The 23,471-nt window shown below is 38.3% G+C and overlaps 1 protein-coding gene across 1 annotated transcript in view; it reads right to left on the minus strand.

The window, feature by feature from the left end:
* THSD7A (thrombospondin type 1 domain containing 7A) overlaps positions 1-23,471 on the minus strand; it is a 295,731-nt gene that overhangs the window by 10,665 nt on the left and 261,595 nt on the right. Inside the window, exons 17-26 of the mRNA XM_063324919.1 lie at positions 20,531-20,536; positions 19,709-19,842; positions 17,681-17,834; positions 16,719-16,860; positions 16,124-16,239; positions 10,486-10,603; positions 6,678-6,823; positions 5,932-6,106; positions 3,657-3,830; positions 2,554-2,649 (exon numbers count right to left, since the gene is read on the minus strand). Of these exons, the coding sequence (XP_063180989.1) occupies positions 2,554-2,649; positions 3,657-3,830; positions 5,932-6,106; positions 6,678-6,823; positions 10,486-10,603; positions 16,124-16,239; positions 16,719-16,860; positions 17,681-17,834; positions 19,709-19,842; positions 20,531-20,536 (1,261 nt within the window). The remainder of the gene's footprint in view (positions 1-2,553; positions 2,650-3,656; positions 3,831-5,931; positions 6,107-6,677; positions 6,824-10,485; positions 10,604-16,123; positions 16,240-16,718; positions 16,861-17,680; positions 17,835-19,708; positions 19,843-20,530; positions 20,537-23,471) is intronic.

Here is a 23,471-nt window from a genome sequence, read left to right on the forward strand (position 1 = left end):
TTCCCTTTGGTGGACTGCTCAAAACATTCAAAATGTTTTGTTGTGCTTGAAGGAATGGATTTTGGTTCTCTAGGGCCCTCCTTATGACTTATATATTAAAACTGTGACCACAAAGAAAATAAAAGCATTTTTTTTATTTGTATCTTTGACTGTTAAACTGAAAACAAACTACTCATCCGGTTTATGAACGGATGCCTGTTTTCTGCTGCTCCTCAGCTTTGCCTCTTATGAAGCCAGGCTTCATGCTAGTCTAAGACAGACTTTTTGAAAGGAAAGTAGTATTATCAGTAAAGCATGTACTGAAATGCCATGATACTGGTGATATAGTGGGCTTCAGTCTTTTTCCTTTTTATACAGTCCTAGTTCTCATTTCTACAGCTTTATGTACAGTGCAGTTATTGTTATGGACCAAAACACACAATCAGGCTTTCACTATCATTTCAGCCAGAATGACTTTGAAATATATTTAGAATCAGTTTGAATCTATCTTGGTTTCCTTCCAGCTTACGGAAGAGGGATATGCATCACGTAGTTTAACATTTATACTGCTACAGGATGACTTATCTTGCATCTCCCAAATTAATAACATTTTTATACTGGTGTGATATGATGATGAAATCCTGATAGCTGAGGTTGGTCACTGTAGCAGATGCAGTTAGATGTGGTTACGTAGATCCAAGTGTTAACGGGGTGGCCGATGAAAAACAAAGAAAACCCTGCTGGTTGCCATAACTTTTCCCCACCCCCAAAACGGAAAATCATACATCCTAGCATACAAAGCACATGCCTGTGGGAATCTATGTAATAAAATATCAGTCATCCAAGGAAGCTGCAGAAGGAAAGAGCTGCCTCATCGCCCATGGGAAACAACACCTTCAAGTAAAAAAGAACTATTCAGCACAATAATATTATGCAAGTAAATAAATAAAGGCCTTAATATACCAACAGGACACATAATAAATTTCTGAATTAAAATACATTAAGTTAGAGACAAATACGCAGCAATAAGGCAGCAAAGAAACACAGTTATCAGAGATATGGGTTGATTCTAGATCAAAATAGGTATTCTCTATTTAAATCTATTGTGTATGTGCATCTATCAGTTTGAGCTCTTAAATACTGTAGTTTATACAAACCACTTTCAAAAAAATTTTCAAATGTAAATAACAATCTGGTTCATGACTGTATACTACATGCAGAGAAGTTCTTGCAGAATGTTATACATAAGTGCTTTGCTTGAAAACTATCAGGAGCATATAAAAAAAATACAGGTTTGCATTTCATGGAAACTGGTGATTACATTCTCTGGAATTTTCCAGTAGTCTTCATTTCAAATTAGAAAGTTACCACAGCTTTAAAAACCCATACAAACAAACTTTGAAAAAAGAGATACAATACAGGTCTGAGGTTAGTCTGCCTAGGAGGTCCCGTCATGAAAAATCTGCCACAAATACATATTCACACACTTGTCTTTTCTGGAATTCATTGCATGGCTGTATTCAGTTGCATCAGAACAAACTATTATTTTTATGTGACTGACTGTGATTTATGAATATATTCTGATTTTAACACCTCAGAGCCCTAATCACCAAGACCCTATTTATTTTGAAATATTTATTTTGAAATCCTGTAGGACCTTTAACAGATATCATATATTAATTTCAATAACAATTCTTACTTAGAGTTTTACCTACCATACAAGCATCTTTGCTAAGCAGAAAGCAATCAAGGTGCATAGATAATGCCCTGTTGCATTCGTTGTAAAGACGATGCATTTTAATATTCTTACAGGACAAGGTCACACTTGCAAAAGAGACTTTGGGCTACTAAGTATTATTTCAAAATACTTGTAAAAATAACACTGATGTTTTAGATCTACGGTTACAACAGACAGTAGTGGTGGATTCCACCATCCAGCAGTATCGCATTGGCAGTCCATGAATTGGCAGTCCAGGCTCTCCTCCAGTGACCGACCTGACAGTGGCTGGCATTAAGGACGTGCTTTGGTTTGCCCCAAACCCAAACTTAGCCCATAGCTGTTCACTGAAGTATCCTGCTATAGGTTTACATCATTGAAGTGAAGAAATAAACCTATATTAGCACTTTTATTAAAATGTGATATTTTGTGATTTTAAGGAGATATATAATATATGCATGATAGTATCAATCATGCATATATCAATCATTGCATCTCTCTGCCTCTGTATAGGCACTGAAATGAACTTTAATACACACAAGTTCTATTTGTTGTAAGGCTTGAAATCTTAAACCCTAGATTTAGAAGTGTAAAGATGTTTATGGTACAAAAAAACCACAACGTAGATCATTCCAGGTCCAGTAGAGAAGATAAATACTTATGTTTACTTTTTGCATTACGTGCTGCATAATTCTGGAAAAGAAATGGTGTGATGATTCAAGACAGCATGTTGATTCATATATCAGGAACAAGTGGTTTTGGCAGATTCTTTAAAAAAACATAATTTCCATTTGCTAGGGAAAGACGTTATCCACCTATTTTCCAGGCTTTTCTGTGTATATAAAAAGAGTAGTTACCTGTGACGTTTAAACCATCTGACCTTTGGCACCACACGGTTCGAGATGATCCCTTCCATGGACTAGCCATCCACTTGTATTCATAGCACTGTCCATCTACACAGAGAACATTCACTTTTCAAGAAATCTGATTACAAGACTTTAGGCTACCACTGGTGGCAGCCACACTCGTCAGTAGACCATACACATTAGGTTTAATGGCTTTTATGGCTAAGTAGGCCCCTCCCACCTTCACCCAGAAACTTAGAAGGGTGCATTACACACATGGAGGCTCCAAGGTTTCCTCCACTTACTGGATACATACAGAATAGACCAGATGTGTCCCAGACACAAACTAGAGTGGTTGTACACCCTGCATGTGGAGTAAGCCTAATGCAGTTAATAGGCAAAACAGATGTTTCCAATAACCTCATAATGGTTGTGGCCCATCTGTTGCACAAAACTCATTCAGGAGTCAGGTTCCTTTCCTGGTAACACTGAGCTTCAGCCAATGCTCCAGCGCTTGGTGAAGTGGCCCAGGCTGCATCTGGCTTCATGTCTCAGCTCTGATGTACATCTCTCATATGATCTGGGATAAATCACGGAGTCCTTCTGCACCTTACTTCCCTTATAAATACAAAGTTCCTTTTTGCCTGATCTGTCTGGCATTGTACAGGAAGTGACATTTCTAAGATACTTTGTCCAGTACCAGCAGTATGCGTGACTGAGATTTTTTAATGTCATTGTCGTGCAATAACAACAATTCAAAGAGAAGAGAAAAATCTAAATCTGGTTATGTATAAAAACTTAAAGATTTCTTTTTATTAATGTTATTAAGCAAATAAGGCAACTATTTTTTCCCATATTATAAATAGAAATTTCATTATTAAAAAAGGATCATCAGTTCTCCAAAGATTGTGTTTAAAGTGGTAACCTATGACGGTTAGCACCTGGAAGGCTTTCTGTTTACAGTTGATATCTGTAAAACAAGAAGTTAAGGGCATTTCTACGTCTATCAAATCTGTATTTGCCTAAATTTGATACCATGAACAGAAAGAAAACAAAACTATTATTTTGTATTTTTTTCTTACAGGAAGTGACCTTATGAGTATTTTGGTGCTTACCATTGCATGGTCTTGTTTCCAAAGCCTGTTCTGGACAGAGATGCTGATTCTCTAACTCCTGAATGATCACAGCCCGAGATCGGACTTGTATCCCTCCAAAACCAAGATCCTCACCATTAACACAGGTTAATTGACAAAGGCTCCATTCTGACCACTCTCTCAAGTAACAGTCCCCTGTCAAACAGCAATTTGATAAGATAAATGACCATCATATGTGAAGAGTTTTTTGCACTGAATATGTCTTAGAAAAACTGTACAAATCTGGTTTCTTAATTTTCCCTCTTTATAGTTCCTTTCATTCTCTTTTTAAACATGACTTATACTGAAGAGAATATAATATTTTGACACTCTCGAATGTCTGTGCAGTAGAAAATAGTAATAAAAAGATTATACAAAAGCCTATTTGTTCTAAAGCAGGGTAGTTTCCCGTAGCATTCCCATGGGATCACTCTCATTTTGAATTTCTGAATAACACCACCCAATGTTTGGATTTTTGTAAATTTTAGGGTATTGTTCACTGTATGCCTTACACCAAATTTATGTCTCTTGTTCACAATGCTTTGATCTTAGAAAGAGAAAACATTCTCTAGTTTTAAAAAGATTAATTGTTGCTTATCCTCATGCAGAATTTCTCTAAACAGACAGTAGAAGCAACTGCTGGAACATTGTTTGCAAGAAAGAGAAATGGGAAGGTGATTAAAATGTCTGCTCTGGCTATTTCAAGTTAGGATAATAGAGATTTGTGGAATGTTTTCTTATAGTGTAAAACTGAAAAATAAAATTATACTAATGACACTAATTAGCACGACTGGCTAAAGAACATTTAAGGAAGATCTGAGGCACAACACAAAGAGGCCATTTTGTTAAAAGTGCAGTAGAAAATGGGATTAGACTGTGCACAGACTCATAAATAAAACTCTTAGTTCTCATTATTTCAGTGAAAGAGCTATTAAAAATTCATGCTACCTTGCATTATACTGATGACAGATATAATCAGTACTGTGTTGACCAGATGTCTGATTAATGAAGGAATTTTATTTGCCAACGTTAGGAAAGCATGCGAAGAAATGAATAATTGAAGAACTGATGTATACATAATAGGAAAACAAGTAGTGATTTTTGGAAACATTAGTAGGAGCACATCATTAGCACATCCCCACAGGGCAGTTATTCTTGCTGGCTAAATGCGAGATTGTTGAAGAACAGGTTCCTGCTCAGCAAAATTTTAAAAGCGACCAGTAAGCTGCTATATTTTTTGTATAAGTTTGACTAACAAGAAAACAACTACAAGCTTTTTATTCTTCCAATTTTAATTTAATAAGTAAAAATATGGGAAAATCATGCAATTGGAATGCTGTGCACAAAGCAGTGGTGGAAGCCTCTCTGTTTTTGATTATTTTCTATTTATTGAGGCAACTACCTTCAGTCCAATCTGAAATGAACTGGAAAAAATTCTGAGAAAGAGGAGAGTTGCAAGAGAGCAAAAAGAGAGTACTGGTGTGGAATGAGACCTACATTAGAACTGAAGGAGTTAATCACTACTTCTGAAGATATGTCACTAATGACTCTACTGAACAACAGCAATATACTTCACATTCTACAAATAAGTGTTTGAAATGAACTTGAGGGGTTTTACTGGAAATTAAACAGCTGTTATAGGCTCTTAATCCTTCTCAGTAAGAGGGTCATGGATCCTATCATTTATAACAGTTCCTTCGGATTAAGCCTACGAGGTCAACGATAGTGCATGTCACATCCAGCAAGTTAGACAGCTAGATGCACATTTCTCAGACACCAAAATACTAGTTTCCTTTGGAATAGCCCCTTTAAACAAAAAAATAAGACTTCCTAGCTTAGCCTCCTTAGACACCCGTAAAAGGCATCAAGTTCTTAGCCACTCTTAAAAGTATTAATAAACATGTTAGATGATCTAAGCACTTAAAGAAAATATTTAGCTGCAAACCAACACCCTTTCTTATAGAGTTAAACACAAATTTTATTGCAAAAGATTTTGTGAAAAAATATATTCTTATTAGGTACAATCTGTGACTGAGACATGCCTTTTATAAAATTTAAAACCTGATATTTTTTCTAATTGATTTATTGTCATGAAGCCCCTACCAAAAAGTAACTCTGTTGGTCATTTGATGGATTAATCCAACCAGTAAAGCACATGAAAAAGATTTAATTGCCTGTGGCTAATGCTAGGCACTGATAAATGTAATGATACCCAACCGATCTTGAAATACAACACTTATTCAAATAGCTTTGTTACCTGGACAAGGGACAGTGCAGGTTTCCTCAAGTATCATCTTTTTATTACCATCTATAATAGGCTCTATTTCTCCACAGAATTCCTCATCTACTACTTTGCCAACATCTTCAATGGATCCATCAAAAACCACACAGGAGATGTTCCTTACTCGTGTTCCCTCTCCACATTGAGCATCCTGGGGAAGGAGGACATACATGGATGCTGGACCGAAGCAAGCGCCAAAAGACTAGATCTGACCTACAAGTTACTCTGTTTCTCATTACTTTTTGCTTAATGATGTATTCACTCCAGTAGGGGAAAAATAAAAATAAAAAAAAAATTAAATAAAAAAGACTTTGTTCTTTACTTCTGAAAGAAACAAACAAAATCAAAACAAAAACTCTGCTGGCTGCTATGACTATTTCTTAAAGTATGGAGTTAATTATGCCTTTGAATTGCAACTACAACAGTATCTCAAGCGGAGATCTCTTCTAGGATGCCAATCTATTTCCACAGATATTCTTTTACAACAGAAGTATTTCAATTATTAGCAAAGATGCTGCTCAGGCAGCAAATTTTACGTTTATACTTTGAATATCTGTAGGACATTGTTATATCGGTTTACAAATATAAAATCTAAGAATAAATCTTTAGTTTTTGTATAAGAGAGGTCGAAGCAATTTTTTACAGTGTTTTTACACAGGTATCTGAGCACGTCACAAGTAGATATACAAGCTCCGTACTTCAACATCCCATACAGCTTTTACCTCTACTTTGCATGCAGACCATTGACCATATTGCCATCGATAACAGGGTTTTACTGGACAGGGTTTGAATTGCTCCATCTGAGACGGACAAGGCCTCCCATCACCCTGAAATGGCTGATTTATGGTCCTTCTTCTGATCATTTTTCCTGTAAATGAGAAACAGCAATATAACTAACAAGAAAGTGGTTAAACTGATTTATTCCTCAAGATGGTTCTATTTTGGTGAAAGCCATTGTGTTTGAATAAAGTAATTTTTTCCACATTTGACAACTTGAATTGTAAAGCAGATCTGTTGCCTCTCGAAAAATGTAAATTGATATAACAGACACTTTATATTCTAACATTTCAAGTGCAGGAGGATGTCTGATTAGGATTTCAGATTGCTCCTGTAACAGCAAACAAAATTAGTAATTTCCTAGTTCAGAAGGCTGGGGAAAATTACCCTTTCTGAATGTGACAATATGTTTGTGGCACTTCAGTGGAGATTCCAGCTCCTCATCTGGAGTTTGCTGGTAGAAGAAACCAACATGTTCTGTTCTTCCCTAAGTTAATACAGAATCCTCTGTCCCATGATTGTCTAATTCCCATGACCTGGAACAGCTTGCATCTTTCCCTCACTGTCTGTCTGGATAACGTAACATGTAGATTTTGCAGGGGATGGAGGATTCCTCACTCAGGCCCAAAGAAAATTAAAATACAATAGGCTTATCCAACATTAATCTTCTCTTCAATCATGAGTAGCATGCTACCAGGCATCATTGAGATACAGGTTCTATTTCAAATACTTACATAAACAGAAAGACATTTTTATCCTTTCGGCAACTCTTGCTGCTTTCATCTTGCAGTGAAAATTAGACTTTCATGCTTTATTACAGAGAGGTCATGTCATGTAACCAAAATAATGTTTGTGTGCCAGGAGTAGTGGTAAATTGGCTGCTCTAGACTTGGCACCTTACAAATGTTTTCACAAAACCAAGACAGCTGTGGAATTTTATTTTATAAATAGATAAATGTATGAACCAGGTCTGAAATAAGACGTACATATTTAAATTTGTATACTGAGGCTTATCATAAACTAAGGCATCACATAGATTTACATACATAACACCCAGTGTTAGCAGGCCAAAAAAATTAATCTTTAATTCTGCATTTCAATCTGATGCATTTGGAATTGAACAACCTAATGATCATGACACAAATCTTTTGCTGAGAGCAAGCTACAGAAGCCACAAGGGAGCAGCAGAACTGTATCAGTCTCCCAGACAGCTGTGTTCACTGCAGCTAGCTAGAAAGACATTTGCCAAGTGGAGCCTCATCATTCTTGGATTTGCAGTTGCTCCAACTGAGATGTCACAGGAGGAAAAAAAAAGGTTTTCTTGAAAAGTACTGGAGAAAAAAACCCAAAGAACAACAACGACCCAAATCCTTACATACAGAATTCTTCCTCCACTTTATGGGTATTTGGATGGGCACACACGAGTAATTCAGCTTTGTGGTCACTGGGTTTCTTAGATGGTTATTACTTATTGAAAAACAGCAGTTACTTCCAACTTCATAACTAATAGGAAAATTACAGCTTTGAGACTTACATGTGAGGTTGCCATAATCCGTTAAAAACACTGAAAATTTGAAAGCTATTTCAGCTACATTACCATTTAAAATAATGTTTCTCATTTCTACAAATAAATTCTATACTTGGAAAGCACAGGGATTTCAGAGAGTGATCTACCTTCATATTTTGAAAAAATATGGCAACCCTAATTCTCATTCAGAAAAATATCAGGTCAATTGTTCAGGTCTTGTATAGAAACAGAACCATGTAAAGGAAAATCGGTCAACATATTTAAGCCTTCAACAGAGCTGTTAGTTCAATTCTCACTCTATAAGGGTTATTTTGAACATAGAAGTGTATCATAGAACCATAGAGAATCATAGAATCACAGGGTTGGAAGGGACCTCTGGAGATCAACTAGTCCAACCCCCCTGCCAGGGCAGGGTCACCTACAGCAGGCTGCACAGGAACGCGTCCAGGCGGGTTTTGAATGTCTCCAGAGACGGAGACTCCACCACATCTCTGGGCAGCCTGTGCCAGTGCTCTGCTACCCTCAAAGTAAGGAAGTTCTTCCTCATGTTCAGGTGGGACTTCCTATGCTCAAGTTCGTGCCCATTACCTCTTGTCCTGTCCCCGGGCACCACTGAAAAGATCCTGGTCCCACCCTCCTGACACCCACCCTTTAAGTATTTATAAGTGTTGATAAGGTCCCCCCTCACTCATCTTTTTTCCAGACTGAAGAGACCCAAATCCCTCAGTCTTTCTTCATGAGAGAGGTGCTCCAGTCCCCTAATCATCTTTGTAGCCCTTTGCTGCACCATCTCCAGCAGTTCCCTGTCCTTCTTGAGCCGAGGAGCCCAGAACTGGACACAGTACTCCAGGTGCAGCCTCACTAAGGCAGAGTAGAGGGGGAGGATGACCTCCCTTGACCTGCTGGCCACACTCTTCTTGATGCACCCCAGGATGCCATTGGCCTTCTTGGCCACAGGGTCCCATTGCTGGCTCATGGTCATCCTGTTGTCCACCAGGACTCCCAGGTCTCTTTGCACCGAGCTGCTCTCCAGCAGGTCAGCCCCCAGCCTGTACTGGGGCATGGGGTTATTCCTCCCCAGGTGCAGCACCCTACACTTGCCCTTGTTGAATTTTATAAAGTTCCTCTCTGCCCAAATCTCCAACCTGTCCAGGTCTCTCTGTATGGCAGCACAGCCTTCCGATGTGTCAGCCACCCCCCCCAGCTTTGTGTACATTATTTGAATGAAGAAATCATGCTTTGGGAGGCAATGTCAAGAATGGAAACATTATTACATTATTAGATACAGCAGTATCAAATTATTAACTGTTATCATTAAAAAATCCACAGATCTGTCTGTTGGGGTCCTGAGGTGGCCAGAGCTTTCAGATGTTTTTGCCTAGACTTTTCCTTTCAGTGTACTTCCCAGGGAACACAAAAAGATGCAATATCCTTTTACTCTGAGCCCAGCAGTTGAAACTGAATTCGACACACTGGTAGCCATCCGATATCTGTAGTGACATATTCCAGACCAGATTAAAGAACAAAGAGACAGGGTAGAACGGCTTCTATCCTTTATCAGTAGTCTGTACGCCTTAGTTGCCTGGCACGATGCTACTTTCAGGTTCTTATTCTGAGATGTATCAGTACAAATAAACAGGAGTTCCCTCATAACTAGAATGTGCTTTGATATCCATTCTCTGACATAGATTTGATTCTAAAAAACTTAGATAGTTGTTTGCAGCATTTTGGAAAACACCCATGAATGTGTACACAGTGAAAGTAACTTGTGCCCCTGTCCTTGTTCTGTTTTTAAAAATAAGGAATTCTGTGTTGAGTAAATTTGTCAGTTTTAATCACTGTGCTCTTCTACAAGTTTAGTTGTTCCAGACTTACCACTAATGAAACTTAAAAGGAAACCCCTCCCTCCTTTTCCTCCCCCCACCCGCTGAAAAACAAATATTCACATCAATGTTTTTTTTTCTCAATATGTCATTCTCCATGTCTCACTTTCTTCCCGAGACAGAAACTATTCTGGGCTAAACTCTCCTTATCTTCAGTGAGTACAGTCTCACTGAAGCATATTATTTCCACGAATAAGGCTGATTTAGATCTCCAACACTCTTCCTAGCTAGCTAGATTTACTAGTTCTGTGAAAAGAGATATTGCTTTTCTCAAAGAAAAGAAAAAAAGGAAAAAAAAAAAAAAAGCTCAGTCTTTAAAATTAGCCAAAGGTATATACTGACCTGTAAGGCCACATGTTTGAGAGCACTCAGACCAGGGGGACCAGTCAGAGAGCTGGCAGTTCACAGGACATTCCACCACACAGGACATATTCATTTGCCATGTCTTCTCCAAACCAAGCTAAAAGGAAATATTCAATGGTCAGCACTTAACACTCAGTCTGTGTCATCGGTGCAGGGTATGCATTTGGACACAGTGAGTCTGAGACAACTAAAGCTTTAAGCCAGCATGAAGTCATTACTAAATAAAAAGTAAAGCAATCAGAACATTTAAAAATAAAAAAGTAAATGTTGCAGGTGCTGGAAGAGCATGAAAGTAGATGCCACAGAAAATAGCCAGACTCACATGTTTTCCCAAAAAATACATTCTGTACTGAGCTCTTCTCTGGGCAGGACACCAACACTAACACTAACAAATGATGGAACCCCCATAGGGAAGGAAGAGTTTTATGGCCACGCTTGGAGACAGCACATTTGGTCTGATCCTGTAAAGCCATTTCTATGTTCTTATAAACTGCCATGGTCCAGATTTTCACCATCCAAGGAAGAAAAGAGATATTGTCACCAACACACGTGAAAATACATGATGCAAGATTGAATACAACTGATGGCATAAATATTAGCATGACAATAATAATTCCTGCAGCCTGCATGGATTCAGAATGAGCTAAAAGGATAGATTGATTATAGGGTGTACAATATAAAACATGAAAGAAAATCAATCTGCCAATATGAACAGATCTGCAGCTTCCCAGCATAAAAGACTGCCCTCTTCATTGGCCCTCACCATTGGACCTTGATCATCATTGAGGCCTTTCAGAATCCCAGGAGGTTGTGGATATCTTTAAGTACATAAAATGCCCACATAGTTTAAAAAAAAAAGAAGCAAACCAGACATTTCAAAACCTATTAATTTTAACGACTGGAAAGGTTAATGACATAAAACCAGCAGTTAAGACTTTAAAAAGGAAATAATACCACTATTTTCCACTAAATGCAAGCACAGAGCAATAATTAGGCACAACATTAACATGTCCTCCATAAATAAACTAACACAAGCACTGGAAATGTCTCACCCTGATAGACTCACCAAGTCTTAAATTTGCATTTGCAGTACCATTTATTGAGACAAATCATAAAATCATAGAACCGTAGAATTGTTAGGGTTGGAAGGGACCTTAAAGATCATCTAGTTCCAACCCCCTTGCCGTGGGCAGGGACACCTCCCACTAGATCAGGTTGCTCAGAGCCCTGTCCAGCCTGGCCTTAAAAACTTCCAGGGATGGGGCTTCCACCACCTCTCTGGGCAACCTGTTCCAGTGTCTCACCACCCTCATTGTGAAGAACTTCTTCCTAATGTCCAGTCTGAATCGACCCATCTCTAGTTTTAATCCGTTCCCTCTAGTCCTACCATTACCAGACATCCTAAAAAGTCCCTCTCCAGCTTTCTTGTAGGCCCCCTTAAGATACTGGTAGGCCACTATAAGGTCTGCTCGGAGCCTTCTTTTCTCCAGACTGAACAACCCCAACTCTCTCAGTCTGTCCTCATAGGAGAGGTGCTCCAGCCCTCTGATCATCCTCATGGCCCTTCTCTGGACACGTGCCAGCATGTCCATCTTTCTTGTAGTAGGGGCTCCAGAATTGGATGCAGTACTCCAGGTGGGGTCTCACGAGAGTGGAATAGAGGGGCAGAATCACCTCCCTCGACCTGCTGGCCATGCTTCTCCTGATGCAGCCCAGGATACAATTGGCCTTCTGGGCTGCTAGTGCACACTGATGGCTCATGTTGAGCCCCTCATCTACCAGCACCCCCAAGTCTTTTTCTTTAGGGCTGCTCTCAAGCCAGTCACTGCCCAGCCTATATTGGTGCTTGGGATTGCCCCGACCCAGATGGAGAACCTTGCATCTGGGTCAAATGAGGTTTTTGACCTCTGTTCTGTTTTATACATCAAAGAATGAGTTTTTGCCTTTTCTCTGTTGTACAGTATAACCTCGATTATCCAGCTATCGCACACAGGCAACACCTGAAACCTTTGGATAATCTGGAATTTAGATAATTAGGACACTACAGAACCATCTTTGAAGTCTATATGTGGGTCAAATCTTCTGAGCAAAGGCTTTAATGCCTGCTGAATTGATTCCTGCCAATTATAGAAACACGACTGCTCTCTTTCAAGACTGGCCTTCTCAGCTCGACTTTGGCAGCTAGAGAAGGTAAAGCCCAAGAGAGATATTGAAGGTGAAGAGGAGAAAGCTGAAGGCCAGATTACCCACAGTGATCTGCCATTTGCATGTCTTAGATACTGAAATGCTGCTGAAATAGACTTGGGGAACAGTTGGCAGGCTGCAATTTGATATTAATCACATGTCCTTTTCTCATCCGTCTCGTTCCTTCAATTGATGAACCACAATTCACCTTGAAGAGCTTAGAAAACATTTGGAAAAGTGTTCAGTAGCTCCCTTACCTGAAAGAACCTCTGCTCTGGAGGAGTTGTGGTTTCTGATTCAAGAATGGCAAGCACTGGAGGAGTTGCACTGGAAGCTACCGCTGAGCGCCCTCTACTCCTGGTTGCACACACCAGGGGCAGCAGGCGGCCAGACCAGCATGCTCTATAAACCCTGGGATCCACAAGAATTATCTCTATTTGTTTACAGGAATGTTTGGCACCACAGATTAACGTCTGCTGGAGGTTAATCATGTAATCTGACAAGCAGACTATTTGCCAATAAAGCAGAAAAATTTGCTTTCTAATGCAAACAAAACTGCTGGTTTCTAGGCTTTTCTGATCTTTAATTGAAGGTAAATAAATACGTCCATAAATATGAATATGACCAGGACCAGCTTGCTTTAGGTGATTTGATTTTCAAATACACAAGGAAAAGACAAGCCAAGTTCTTGTGATGTGCTAATTTTGTAGAGTTAGAGACCAAGTAATCCAGTATTACTGTGCCTTGAGAGTTTGAAGGGAACTAAGTTAACATAACGAGGACTTGGAAATAAGCTCTAGAAATTGATTTATCCTGGCAGTAATCAGGATGACTGGCTAGCTTCTTTAGCTGATTGACTGAAACAAGCACAAGATCATATGGACACATTAGGAAAGAACATGGGGGCTTGGAAGAAATGTTAGCATTTAACTAGGCTGATGCTCATACATGGAGATGGTGACAGTCAAAAGGCAGCGTGAAGGGTGTTTTTATATATGGCTTTTATTAGTTTCTTGAAACATGTATTATATATAGGAAGTCAGACATTGCAACTAGACATCTTTTCTTAGGAATCAGGATAGGTTTAACTATTCTGATCTCTCCTCTTTGTATCTACACAAAAATTAAAAAGAACTTTTTCTTTATTCATACATCTAGTATAAAGTTTTATGATGGCCCAGGGGAAATTCCATTAGCTAAGTCACTACAAAAATATTTCATCTTTGTCTTATAAACTTTTCTAACCACATGCACTCTATTTTGAATTTCACTTAATTTTCTGCACTGCCCTTATGATGCAAAAACACAGCAAAAAACCCACCCTGAAGGATCATCTGTGATTAGATTAGTAAGTGCATAGTGTGTATTCACCTTTTGATAATTTCTTGAATACTATCCTTGCATGACCTGGAAGGTCACAGAGTTGGCTTTCACATCTTTACAGTGAAGGGTCTGGTAAGATCTGAACAGCTTGGTTTTCTTGTTAATCAGGTTAACAGCTTTTACTCCTCACAGTTATTGGATCAGCCTTTGACCTTGTTGTACCACTGCTTACACATCCATAATTCAAGAAATGGCCTTAACAGTATGACTGGGGAGTGGATCAGGGCTTTCTACAGGAAGATGTATCTCTGTATGGTCTCGCAAATCAAAAGAGCAAATAAGACTGTATCACAGTGGTTGCTGATAAAGCCAAGACCCCACTGCAGTGACGTCTGTTGGCCAGTCATTCATTTACAGTGAGTTGCTTTTGAGATATTATCTTGTTGCCCTAATTATTTCTCTGAGTAATAAACTTTCATTTCTTAAATGCAGGAAAACTCCACAGGTTTACTGTCATGAGATCTCATTGTAAAATGTAGTATTTTGTTCTAAATGTTGCTCAAAATCTTTGGTTAACAACAGGAACAATTTCTTGACTTTATGGTAAGATAAATATATTTCCCCCTGAAATCTAATAAAGCATCTATTTTTCTATTGAAATATTCATGTGGATGGACATTTTATATCATGTCTTGGTATGAATTAATCAATATTGCAGTCTCTTACAAATAACCCGAGTCAATTATTATTTTTTTTTTTTACTTTTAACGCATTAAAACACTAACAGACTGCATTAAAACATTCCTCTAGTCACATCAGAGAAACTTGCTGGTAGGTAGACAGATCCTGACTTTTTTTCTGAGACATAAATGGTCAAATTATTAGATTTGGTTATAAATATAAGAGGGGTGAAGGAGGAACTTGGGACAAAAGTCATGTGCCAGCTTCGGCTGAAACTTCCTACCTTTGCTAAGAGCTTACGGATTCAGGAATGCAAGATGTTGGAGGGGGTCGGAGAAGCCTAAGTAGGTCTGATGCATCATTACTAAACTATAGTCACAGAATCATAGAATGGTAGGGGTTGGAAGGGACTTCTGGAGATCATCTAGTCCAACCCCCCTGCCAAAGCAGGGTCACCTAGAGGAGGTTGCACAGGAACACATCCAGGCAGGTTTTGTCCAGGGTATACGATGGTTTCCTGACTCCCTCCAGCTCTGATGAGACTGTTCTCTATGAGCACATCCTGAAGAGCAGCTACCAGCCAGGAAGGTCCAACAGAAAAGGTGTTGGTACCAAAGCTGCTATGGAGGCCGCTCCACCTTAGTCTCCCGTTGCAAGTGGTTTTGTTTCTGATCTGGTGGGGCAATGGCAGCTGAAACAAGTTCAGTTACTTTCCATGAGAAATGCATGCAGGGTTGCCCTTAATGCAACACTTGTTTTGTCTTCCCATTTTCCTTCACATTCCTGTCTCCATGCAATTGAAAACATTAAGACCAACACACCAAATGCCAGAAAACCATTGCTTTCAAATTTGAAGTTAGTTTGAACATTTGCAAAACAGCACTTTCAAAATTTAAGGGCTCACGCCTGCTGATTAGTTCTCCATATATACTTCTATTTAATATTTCATTCATGCTGCACATTTTTTCACACTATCTTGGGCATCTTTTGCATTGCACAGCTGGGTACAAGAAGTTAGCATTCAGCCCAGCTGCAGAATGGCACATGAGAAACATTTTCCCACACATTGAGTAAATGATTGATACTGGCAGCTGTCCAAGGCTCCATGCAGGAATTGTATCAAATTAGAATGATGATTAGTGTTGTGATTAAGATTTATTACCTTTATTCTACTTTATTAATTATTGTTTCTAAGCCATTTCCTTCAGGACATAATAATTAGCATACATTCACAGTGGCACTTAAAAGTAACCAAAGGAAATTGTATAAGAATCACTGTTGATGGCACAGGTTATTTCAGAGGTACTTAACAATCCATGAATAATGTTGCGAAACATCTGGCGAAGATGATTTACGTGCGGTATAGCTCAGTTGGCTCAGCATTAATTAGCACTGTTAGAAGGGAGCTTACTCACAGGTACCCACTCACCTCTTCACAGTACTTCAGGTCAACCGATTTGCCATCGCTGCGAACACAATCGAGCATCCGTGTTTTGATACCATTACCACAGACAGCCTTCTCGCTGAGCTGACACGTGCTCCAGTCTGGAAACAAGGAAATCGGTAGCGTAGCAGATATTCTAGATAAAACTCATAATGATCCAATCTCCCACCTAATGCTAATTCTGATGGCCTAAAATAATCTTCACAAGCAACTTTTACACAGGCAAAGGCTCATAGAACCCAGCTGCTACTCATTTTTGGAAACAACCACTGTTCCTGCAAATAGTCAGTGCCATGATGCCATCCTGAAAAGTTCATATTAGGTCTCATCTGCATGGATCTTGAGCAAATCACAAAATGATCACAGAAATACATTTCCTGGAGTTGTAGCATGCATGCTACACCCCGGTTGCAAAGTCTCCAATGATATTTTATCTGGATCAAATAGTCTGAACCAGTTTTCAGTACAAGCTCTTCAGCTCCCTCCAGATAAGAACAGAAAGCTGAAAAATCTGTCCTGTTAGGTGAATGGAATTAAGCCGTCGTCCCAAGCTGTCACTGGGTCATAGCATCACAAATACCTGTCACATTGTAGTCATAGTGGTAGCAGTTTTTGTTCAACGTGCAGATTTCTGTTTCAGTGGCAGCAGGACAAGACTTTCCATCATCGGGTTGTCTCAGGGATTCAGCTGACCTTTCACGGACACTACTTCCGTTGCATGGCTTGAAAGGGAGATTGGAAACAGCTTTGATATTTCAGCATCCTGATGCCTTTTCATGCAACATTATAACACCCTTTCAAGTAACCTCTTCACAGACACAAACGTAAAATAGCAGGCTCACACTGTTGCCTGTGAGAAACCATTTCCATGCTATTTCAAAGAGAATTTAGTCTGTTGTTCGACCTTGGTACCACTGAAGATGAAATATCCTCTAACTTAGTGAAACCCTGGTACTTTCCTAACTAGTTCACATTTCAGCACTAGCACTTTGAAACCATTTTGCTCATAAACTGGATATCCAGATGCTCTCTTTCCAAATGCCACACTGCAGTGCACCAGAGCCCAAATACTCAGAGGTCCTGAGATATTTTTTTGTCTTTGGTTTGGTGTTTTTTGACATTTCTTTTTGAAATTGCTGGCAGGAAGGGGAGAGGAGACCCAAAATTATCTTTCTATGCTCAGTCTTGATCTACATACTTTGCTCTTTACAAGATAGTGACATTTTAGTGCAGTGACTGCACTGGTATGGAAAGGCTCACAGCTAGGCTCAAAGATGGACTCACAAACCACTGCTGAAGCTATTTCACCACACAGAAGCCACCCCACCCCAAAGAATGATCATTGGTGACTGTATTTTGTGTTTTCAAACAATTTCACTCAATGGATAATACCGGCACTCTTTATTTGCAACCAACTATCAACGACCCTAAAGGTGACCGTAAATATAGATATTTACATGTGTAATCGCTGCTCAGCATCTTTGCACAATATGTCATATATACATTTATCCTGAAATGATAAACATTCACTATACTTCTTACCAAAGAACATCGAGACCACGATCCCCATTCAGACATAACACAGTCCTCAGGACACGGTAACGTGCATTTTCTAGCACCAAGTGGCATCTCTTCAGGATCACATAGATAGTCCTCAACAGTGTCAGAAGGACCATCCACAGTGTTTAACATGCACCTGGAAAAAACAACTGCACATAAACTGCATTTGCCGTGGATTTTGTACAGTAACCATGTTCCACAGTATTCTGAAGCATTTTAACGTTTTGGCAGCAAATAACAATCATGAAGTAATTGAAGTAACAAAACTAAGTATTGATCTATGAATATCCAAGAAAAGCTGAAGAGCCAAAAATAATCCTCACTTTTACAGATGACAGCCACATAATGAAATGCACAGAATTTAGACATTCCCTATCAGTGATTTGCTAAGAGTTTCTGGGCAGGTAATTTATTTGACATTAGCTTACGAGTAAGCCAGAATCATGTGAACCAGCCATCATGTAGAGGTATTTTGTGCATGCTTCAACTGATAATTTTAAATGTAGAAATATTAGAACTTTTAAAATTTTATATTCTTAGTATTAATCTCTAATTTACACAGATGTTTTTAAATTATCATTATATGAAATTAGCAGCTGGAGGCCCAGTTAAGATAAGAAATTAATATGCTCAGTTTTGCAGAGCTGAAGGTGACAGTCTTTGTTCCACAATGTTTCCACTGCTGTGGATTCTGCTCCTAATTTATCCTTTCCACCTGTCAACAGAAGACCAACTAGTACATGACTAGGATCATTCAAATTAAGAGTCCTGAGTTTGTTTTCCAGAATTGCAAGAGAAAAACTCATATCAATATGAAGCCTTTCACACTCATGGAAATATTCTGAGTGTCTTTCATTTGACTACATTGTTTTCTCACAAATATCTTATGTTATCAGACTAAACTAACTTTGGAAACATTCTTTTATCTGTGGTAAACATAAGAGATACAGCATGAGCATGTATTTGCTTTGTGGAATTAGTACTCTATGTGATAACAAATGAAAGATGCTTTTAGTCAGAAAGGGCTGAAATCACTTTCTTTGATGGTAGTGTTAAAGTTTATCTTTCAGCATAAACACTGATTACTTCTTATTTTTCATATTAGAATTTTTAAGAGAACTCTTACGGCATTATGTTTAGATGCTACTGTGTGAAAACAATTGTGCATAGTCTTTCTAACTTTGATGAAGCAAAGAATAATACTGTGACCTTCTTGAAGTCAACGGTTACACTGAAGAAACAGTGCTATTGTGAACACAACTTTGTAAATGTTCCTGTTTCTAAGTACTTGTGTCAGGGAAAAGAGAACTTTTAGCCTTTCACTGCACACAATTCCCATTTTGGTCCTTCAAACTGAATTCATATTATGCTTTATTATTCAAATTTATAATCTCAAATTGTGTGTTGTTTTGCAGTAAGCAAACAAAAAATTTAAACCAGAACCCCCTCAAAAAACCCAGCCAACCCCAAGCCCCCCATGCTGTGTACCACATCATGTGAGGCTGATTTTAATTAACCTGTGATTAGAGCTCTAGGATGATGAACATGCCTACAAGATGCTTAGATCAGGTTCAATAAACAACAGACTATTTCTGGACTCTTCTATTTCAAGTCATTCACTTTTGACACTTTTTTCTGTAATAAGTATAACTATTATTCCCAAAGGTATATGTACTTAGAAGGGCTTTTTAAAAATCGTAGTTTCATATAGAAAGAGGATCATTTTACCTTTCAGAAAAGTGCTAAAATCATATGTTGCAGTGTTTGAAGTAGTATAAGAAATACAACATACATTAGTTTATAAACTAGGAATTAAGATCTATATCCATAACCAATAGACAGAGTCATATTGCACTCACTGAAGCTATTCTGATTGACATCAGCCAGGGTTCTGATCCAGTATACTATGGCTGGACTTACCACTATTCTTTACACAAAATTACATCAAATTAAACACAGCCACGACTGAAAGTGAAGGTTCTGTAAAGTGAAGGAGCAATAGTGTTTTACCTGACTTTCCTCGTTTGAACACCTTCTCCGCAGTTCTCTCTTAAGTCCACATTGGTCACCTTGCAGACGCTCCAGGGCTCGGTAACCCATATATACTGGCTGCAGTCACTGTGGCAGGGAACTACCTCATATACCTGGAATCCACAGCAGGCACCAGTTTTGTTGCACGTAAGTAAGATAAACATGCAACAGTGATCACGCAAAAAAAGGTTATTGCTTTTTTTTGGTAAGAATAACAAATATGAGTGACGATTTGGAGGCTGTAGTAATAATACAGATAAAATATTTGATAGAAAACTATAGAAATAACAAAAAGTCAGAAGCTATACATCTAATGACAGATTCCCTGGTTCTCTCTGCCACTAAGCCCACACTATGCCATTTCCACCAAAAACATCAACACAACTAGCATAAAATCTTCAACTGGGCTAGCTCACGAGTATACATTTCAGAAAAATGCTGCTAAAACTCTGCTAAAACTTTACTTCTACCCTTTACATCTCTCCTCAACCACTCTGTCCCACTGTTACTGGTTGTGGGGTTTTTGTATTTCTAAAGAGAGGTGAGCTCAAGGCAAATTATACCTATATATACCAGTTTATTTTATTTTCATTGTGAATACTTAAAATCACTCTAATATAAACTTTAGTATTATGTTTAGATTTGAATGCATATTTGAAATAATGTCTTTTATAGTACCTTATACAACGTTCCATATATGTTTTCAAACATACGTTACAAAAAAACGACAGACAACGTAAACATCGGAGCACAATCAGGAAGCACATGTTATGGTTATATCTCTGTTTTATAAAATCTTACCTGAGCCTGAAGAAAGTATTTTCATGAATCAAAAGGAAAAACCAAAGACAAAAAGAAAGAATGATTAGCGTGAAGCATAGTTATTTAAATAGCGTTCATTTAGCTTTTATTACAAACAATATTCTATGACTTCTGCCAAGCAAAAGATATTGAATATTTCCTCTTGCATCTCACTTGCTGTCACGAGGCATTTTTACAAGAATTTTGCCCTTGGAAGAAAAGAAAAGTTTATAAATCACAACTAGTGGGAAAACACTAGCTAGTAAATTAGGTAGTCTCTTTCTCAGTCTCTAACACATGATAAAACTGTTTTCCCTTTTTTCCTATAATGAGCATCAACTCTTCACACAGTAGGGAATCCAGTTTCCCTAAGACAAGAGAAAATCCTCAGTGTTTTTGTAGAGGATACTGGACTTCTCTGTTAATTGAAATTGTTCTGACAGCATTAAGTGCAATAGGTTCAGGGGAATAAGAGGAACTGGCAGTTCTCACCCTTCCAAAGCTCCTAAGTCCTTCACTGAGTATCTTAATTATGCATAGGTTACTTAAAGCCCATTGCCTCAAAATTATCTTATACCAGCTAACTTCACATATCATTCTGGGTATCAAGTCAGCAGACATAATATTTCTAGACAATCTAAGACATTGTCTTATACAAGTCCTTGATTTCATTCAGCAACACTGCTTGGGTAGAAAAAGAGGGCTAATTGTTTGATATTTTATCAGTTAACCTGCAACAAATTACTATCAGTCACAAAAAAAAAAAATTATTACTTGAACAATGAATGAGTACAGAGCCTGATATATCAGTAGAGAGTCTGATATATCAGTAGAGAGTCACTACGCAGCTGATCAGCCCATGCAAAAGAAGACCAGCATAGCCAGCGTATTTGGGCCTTCTTTGAAGTACAGAAGCATTAACTCAGGTGTAAAGATGGGTGGTGTAAATGCGCGTTAAGGAAGGTACTGGACCCGGTGCACAATTCGTAGCCATGTGAGAAGTAGCACTTTGTTTATTCTTGTCCAGGATTTCCAAAATGAGAATAGGGAAGCCTTAATTTATGGAAATGTCTCTATATGTCTCACCCTGGCTGGCAAAAGAAGAAATACATAAGCCCTGAATACTCAACAGCCTTTCCAGTAACATAAACATTTCTTGCCAGAAAGCCAAAGGAGAACTCTGTATTATGTTGCATGTGTTAAGTGGTGTTCTCCTGTCCCTACTGGCATTTTTGTAGCTATAACTGCAGGCCATGGCAGTTGGGTGGTGTAAGGATTGCATACCCATCTGCTGGATAAGGGGGCAAATAATGCCTGGAGCCAATGAAGAGAGGGATCTCCTTATCTTCTCTAACAGTCTCAGATTAGGCTCATCCTTTGGAATACTCTGAAGGCCATTAACATAATTTTATAATAGACCTGACACTATTATTATCGTAATTATGAAGACTTTTAGCCTAGTGAAGTGAGTACTGAACAAGCTTCATTCAGTTGGAGTGTGGTTTGGGAGTCTCCCTGGCACGCGTGGTCCATGAGGAAAGACGCTCAATGGGACATCTAGCCTTCACTGTGTTCCGTCCTCCTCCAAAATACAGTCATACATGTCAGCACTGAGAGACATTGGGCAACTTAGTCTTAAAACTTGACAGATGTCTTAAAACTTGACAGATGTCTTAAGCACTTCCTTTCAATGTTTCACTAGCCTTACCATTAGAAAGTTTCCCCAAGGCTTAACCCAAATCTGCTTGCATCAGTCTAAGCCTACTGCTTTTTATCCTATCCACGATGGACATGGCAAAGGGATTATTTCCTCCTTCTTTACAACAGCCTTTTATGTACATGCTAGCAGACTGCCAGCATCCACCCTTTCATCTTCTCTTCCATGGGCTGCGCATCGCAGTCTTTCCTCAGAGTTCATAATTCCTAGATCTCATCTTACAGCATAGCCCCTCTGTACATCACCTTTCACATGCTTATTGGCATCAAAGACCCAGTCTAACCATTACGCTTTATATGTATGCAAATAAGCATGTTACATATATAAGTATTTAATACATAAATAAAACAAATTACATTTAACAATTGAAATAAATATTTTGAAGAGTCAGTAGTTTTCAAGCTGAATGAATGGTGTATCACATTTAGATTAAATAATTAACTCAAAATTAGAATGCAGGTGTATTCCCTGCATGTTTCTGAATTGACAGTGAATGTATTTAAAATTGAAAGACACAGCCTCCATATTCTTCGACGCTCCTATCTTACCTGTAGAGCTCCTTTCTCATGAAAGTACTAGATTTATATTTTATTTTTACAATAATTACATTTTGAATCATCTATTACTATTTGGCAAGTACCATGGTAACATTGCAACAAATCAAATTCGGTTCAAACAACCAGTAGAGGGCAATAGTGTTGCATGTAAGCGGCTAACAGACCTCCAGCAAAACCACCTTTGATGCAGAAAAATACGAGCCTATTATGTACTACATGAATATTAAAGAAGGAAAAAGACTTCTGTATAGACTCTAATTTGCTCCTATTGAAACACATTCCTCCTCATTTAAAGCATCTTTACATGCTGACCCAAATCCAGCAACCCTCATTCTAGTCTGTATTTTGTTACAGTAGATCACAAACTTAGTTTATTAGCTGCAGTTTAACACTTATTATTTTCTAAATTAGAACTAATTACATTCCCTAAAGTAGAAAATTAGATCAACAAGCCATTTCACTCGGTGCTAGCAAAATGTCAATAGGATAATATTAAGTACATGCATTTTTATTCAAATGTAAATTGACAGCACATTTTTTTTCAATCTTTGAATATTTACAAAGACGACCATGTGGCTGTTTAACATGCCTCTGCAGACTAAATGAAATTCAACAGTAATATGAATATAAATCAATTCTGAAGAGCATAAGTTAATTGACATAGAAG

Source organism: Chroicocephalus ridibundus, chromosome 2 (genome assembly GCF_963924245.1).
Source record: "Chroicocephalus ridibundus chromosome 2, bChrRid1.1, whole genome shotgun sequence".
Lineage (NCBI taxonomy): Eukaryota > Metazoa > Chordata > Aves > Charadriiformes > Laridae > Chroicocephalus > Chroicocephalus ridibundus.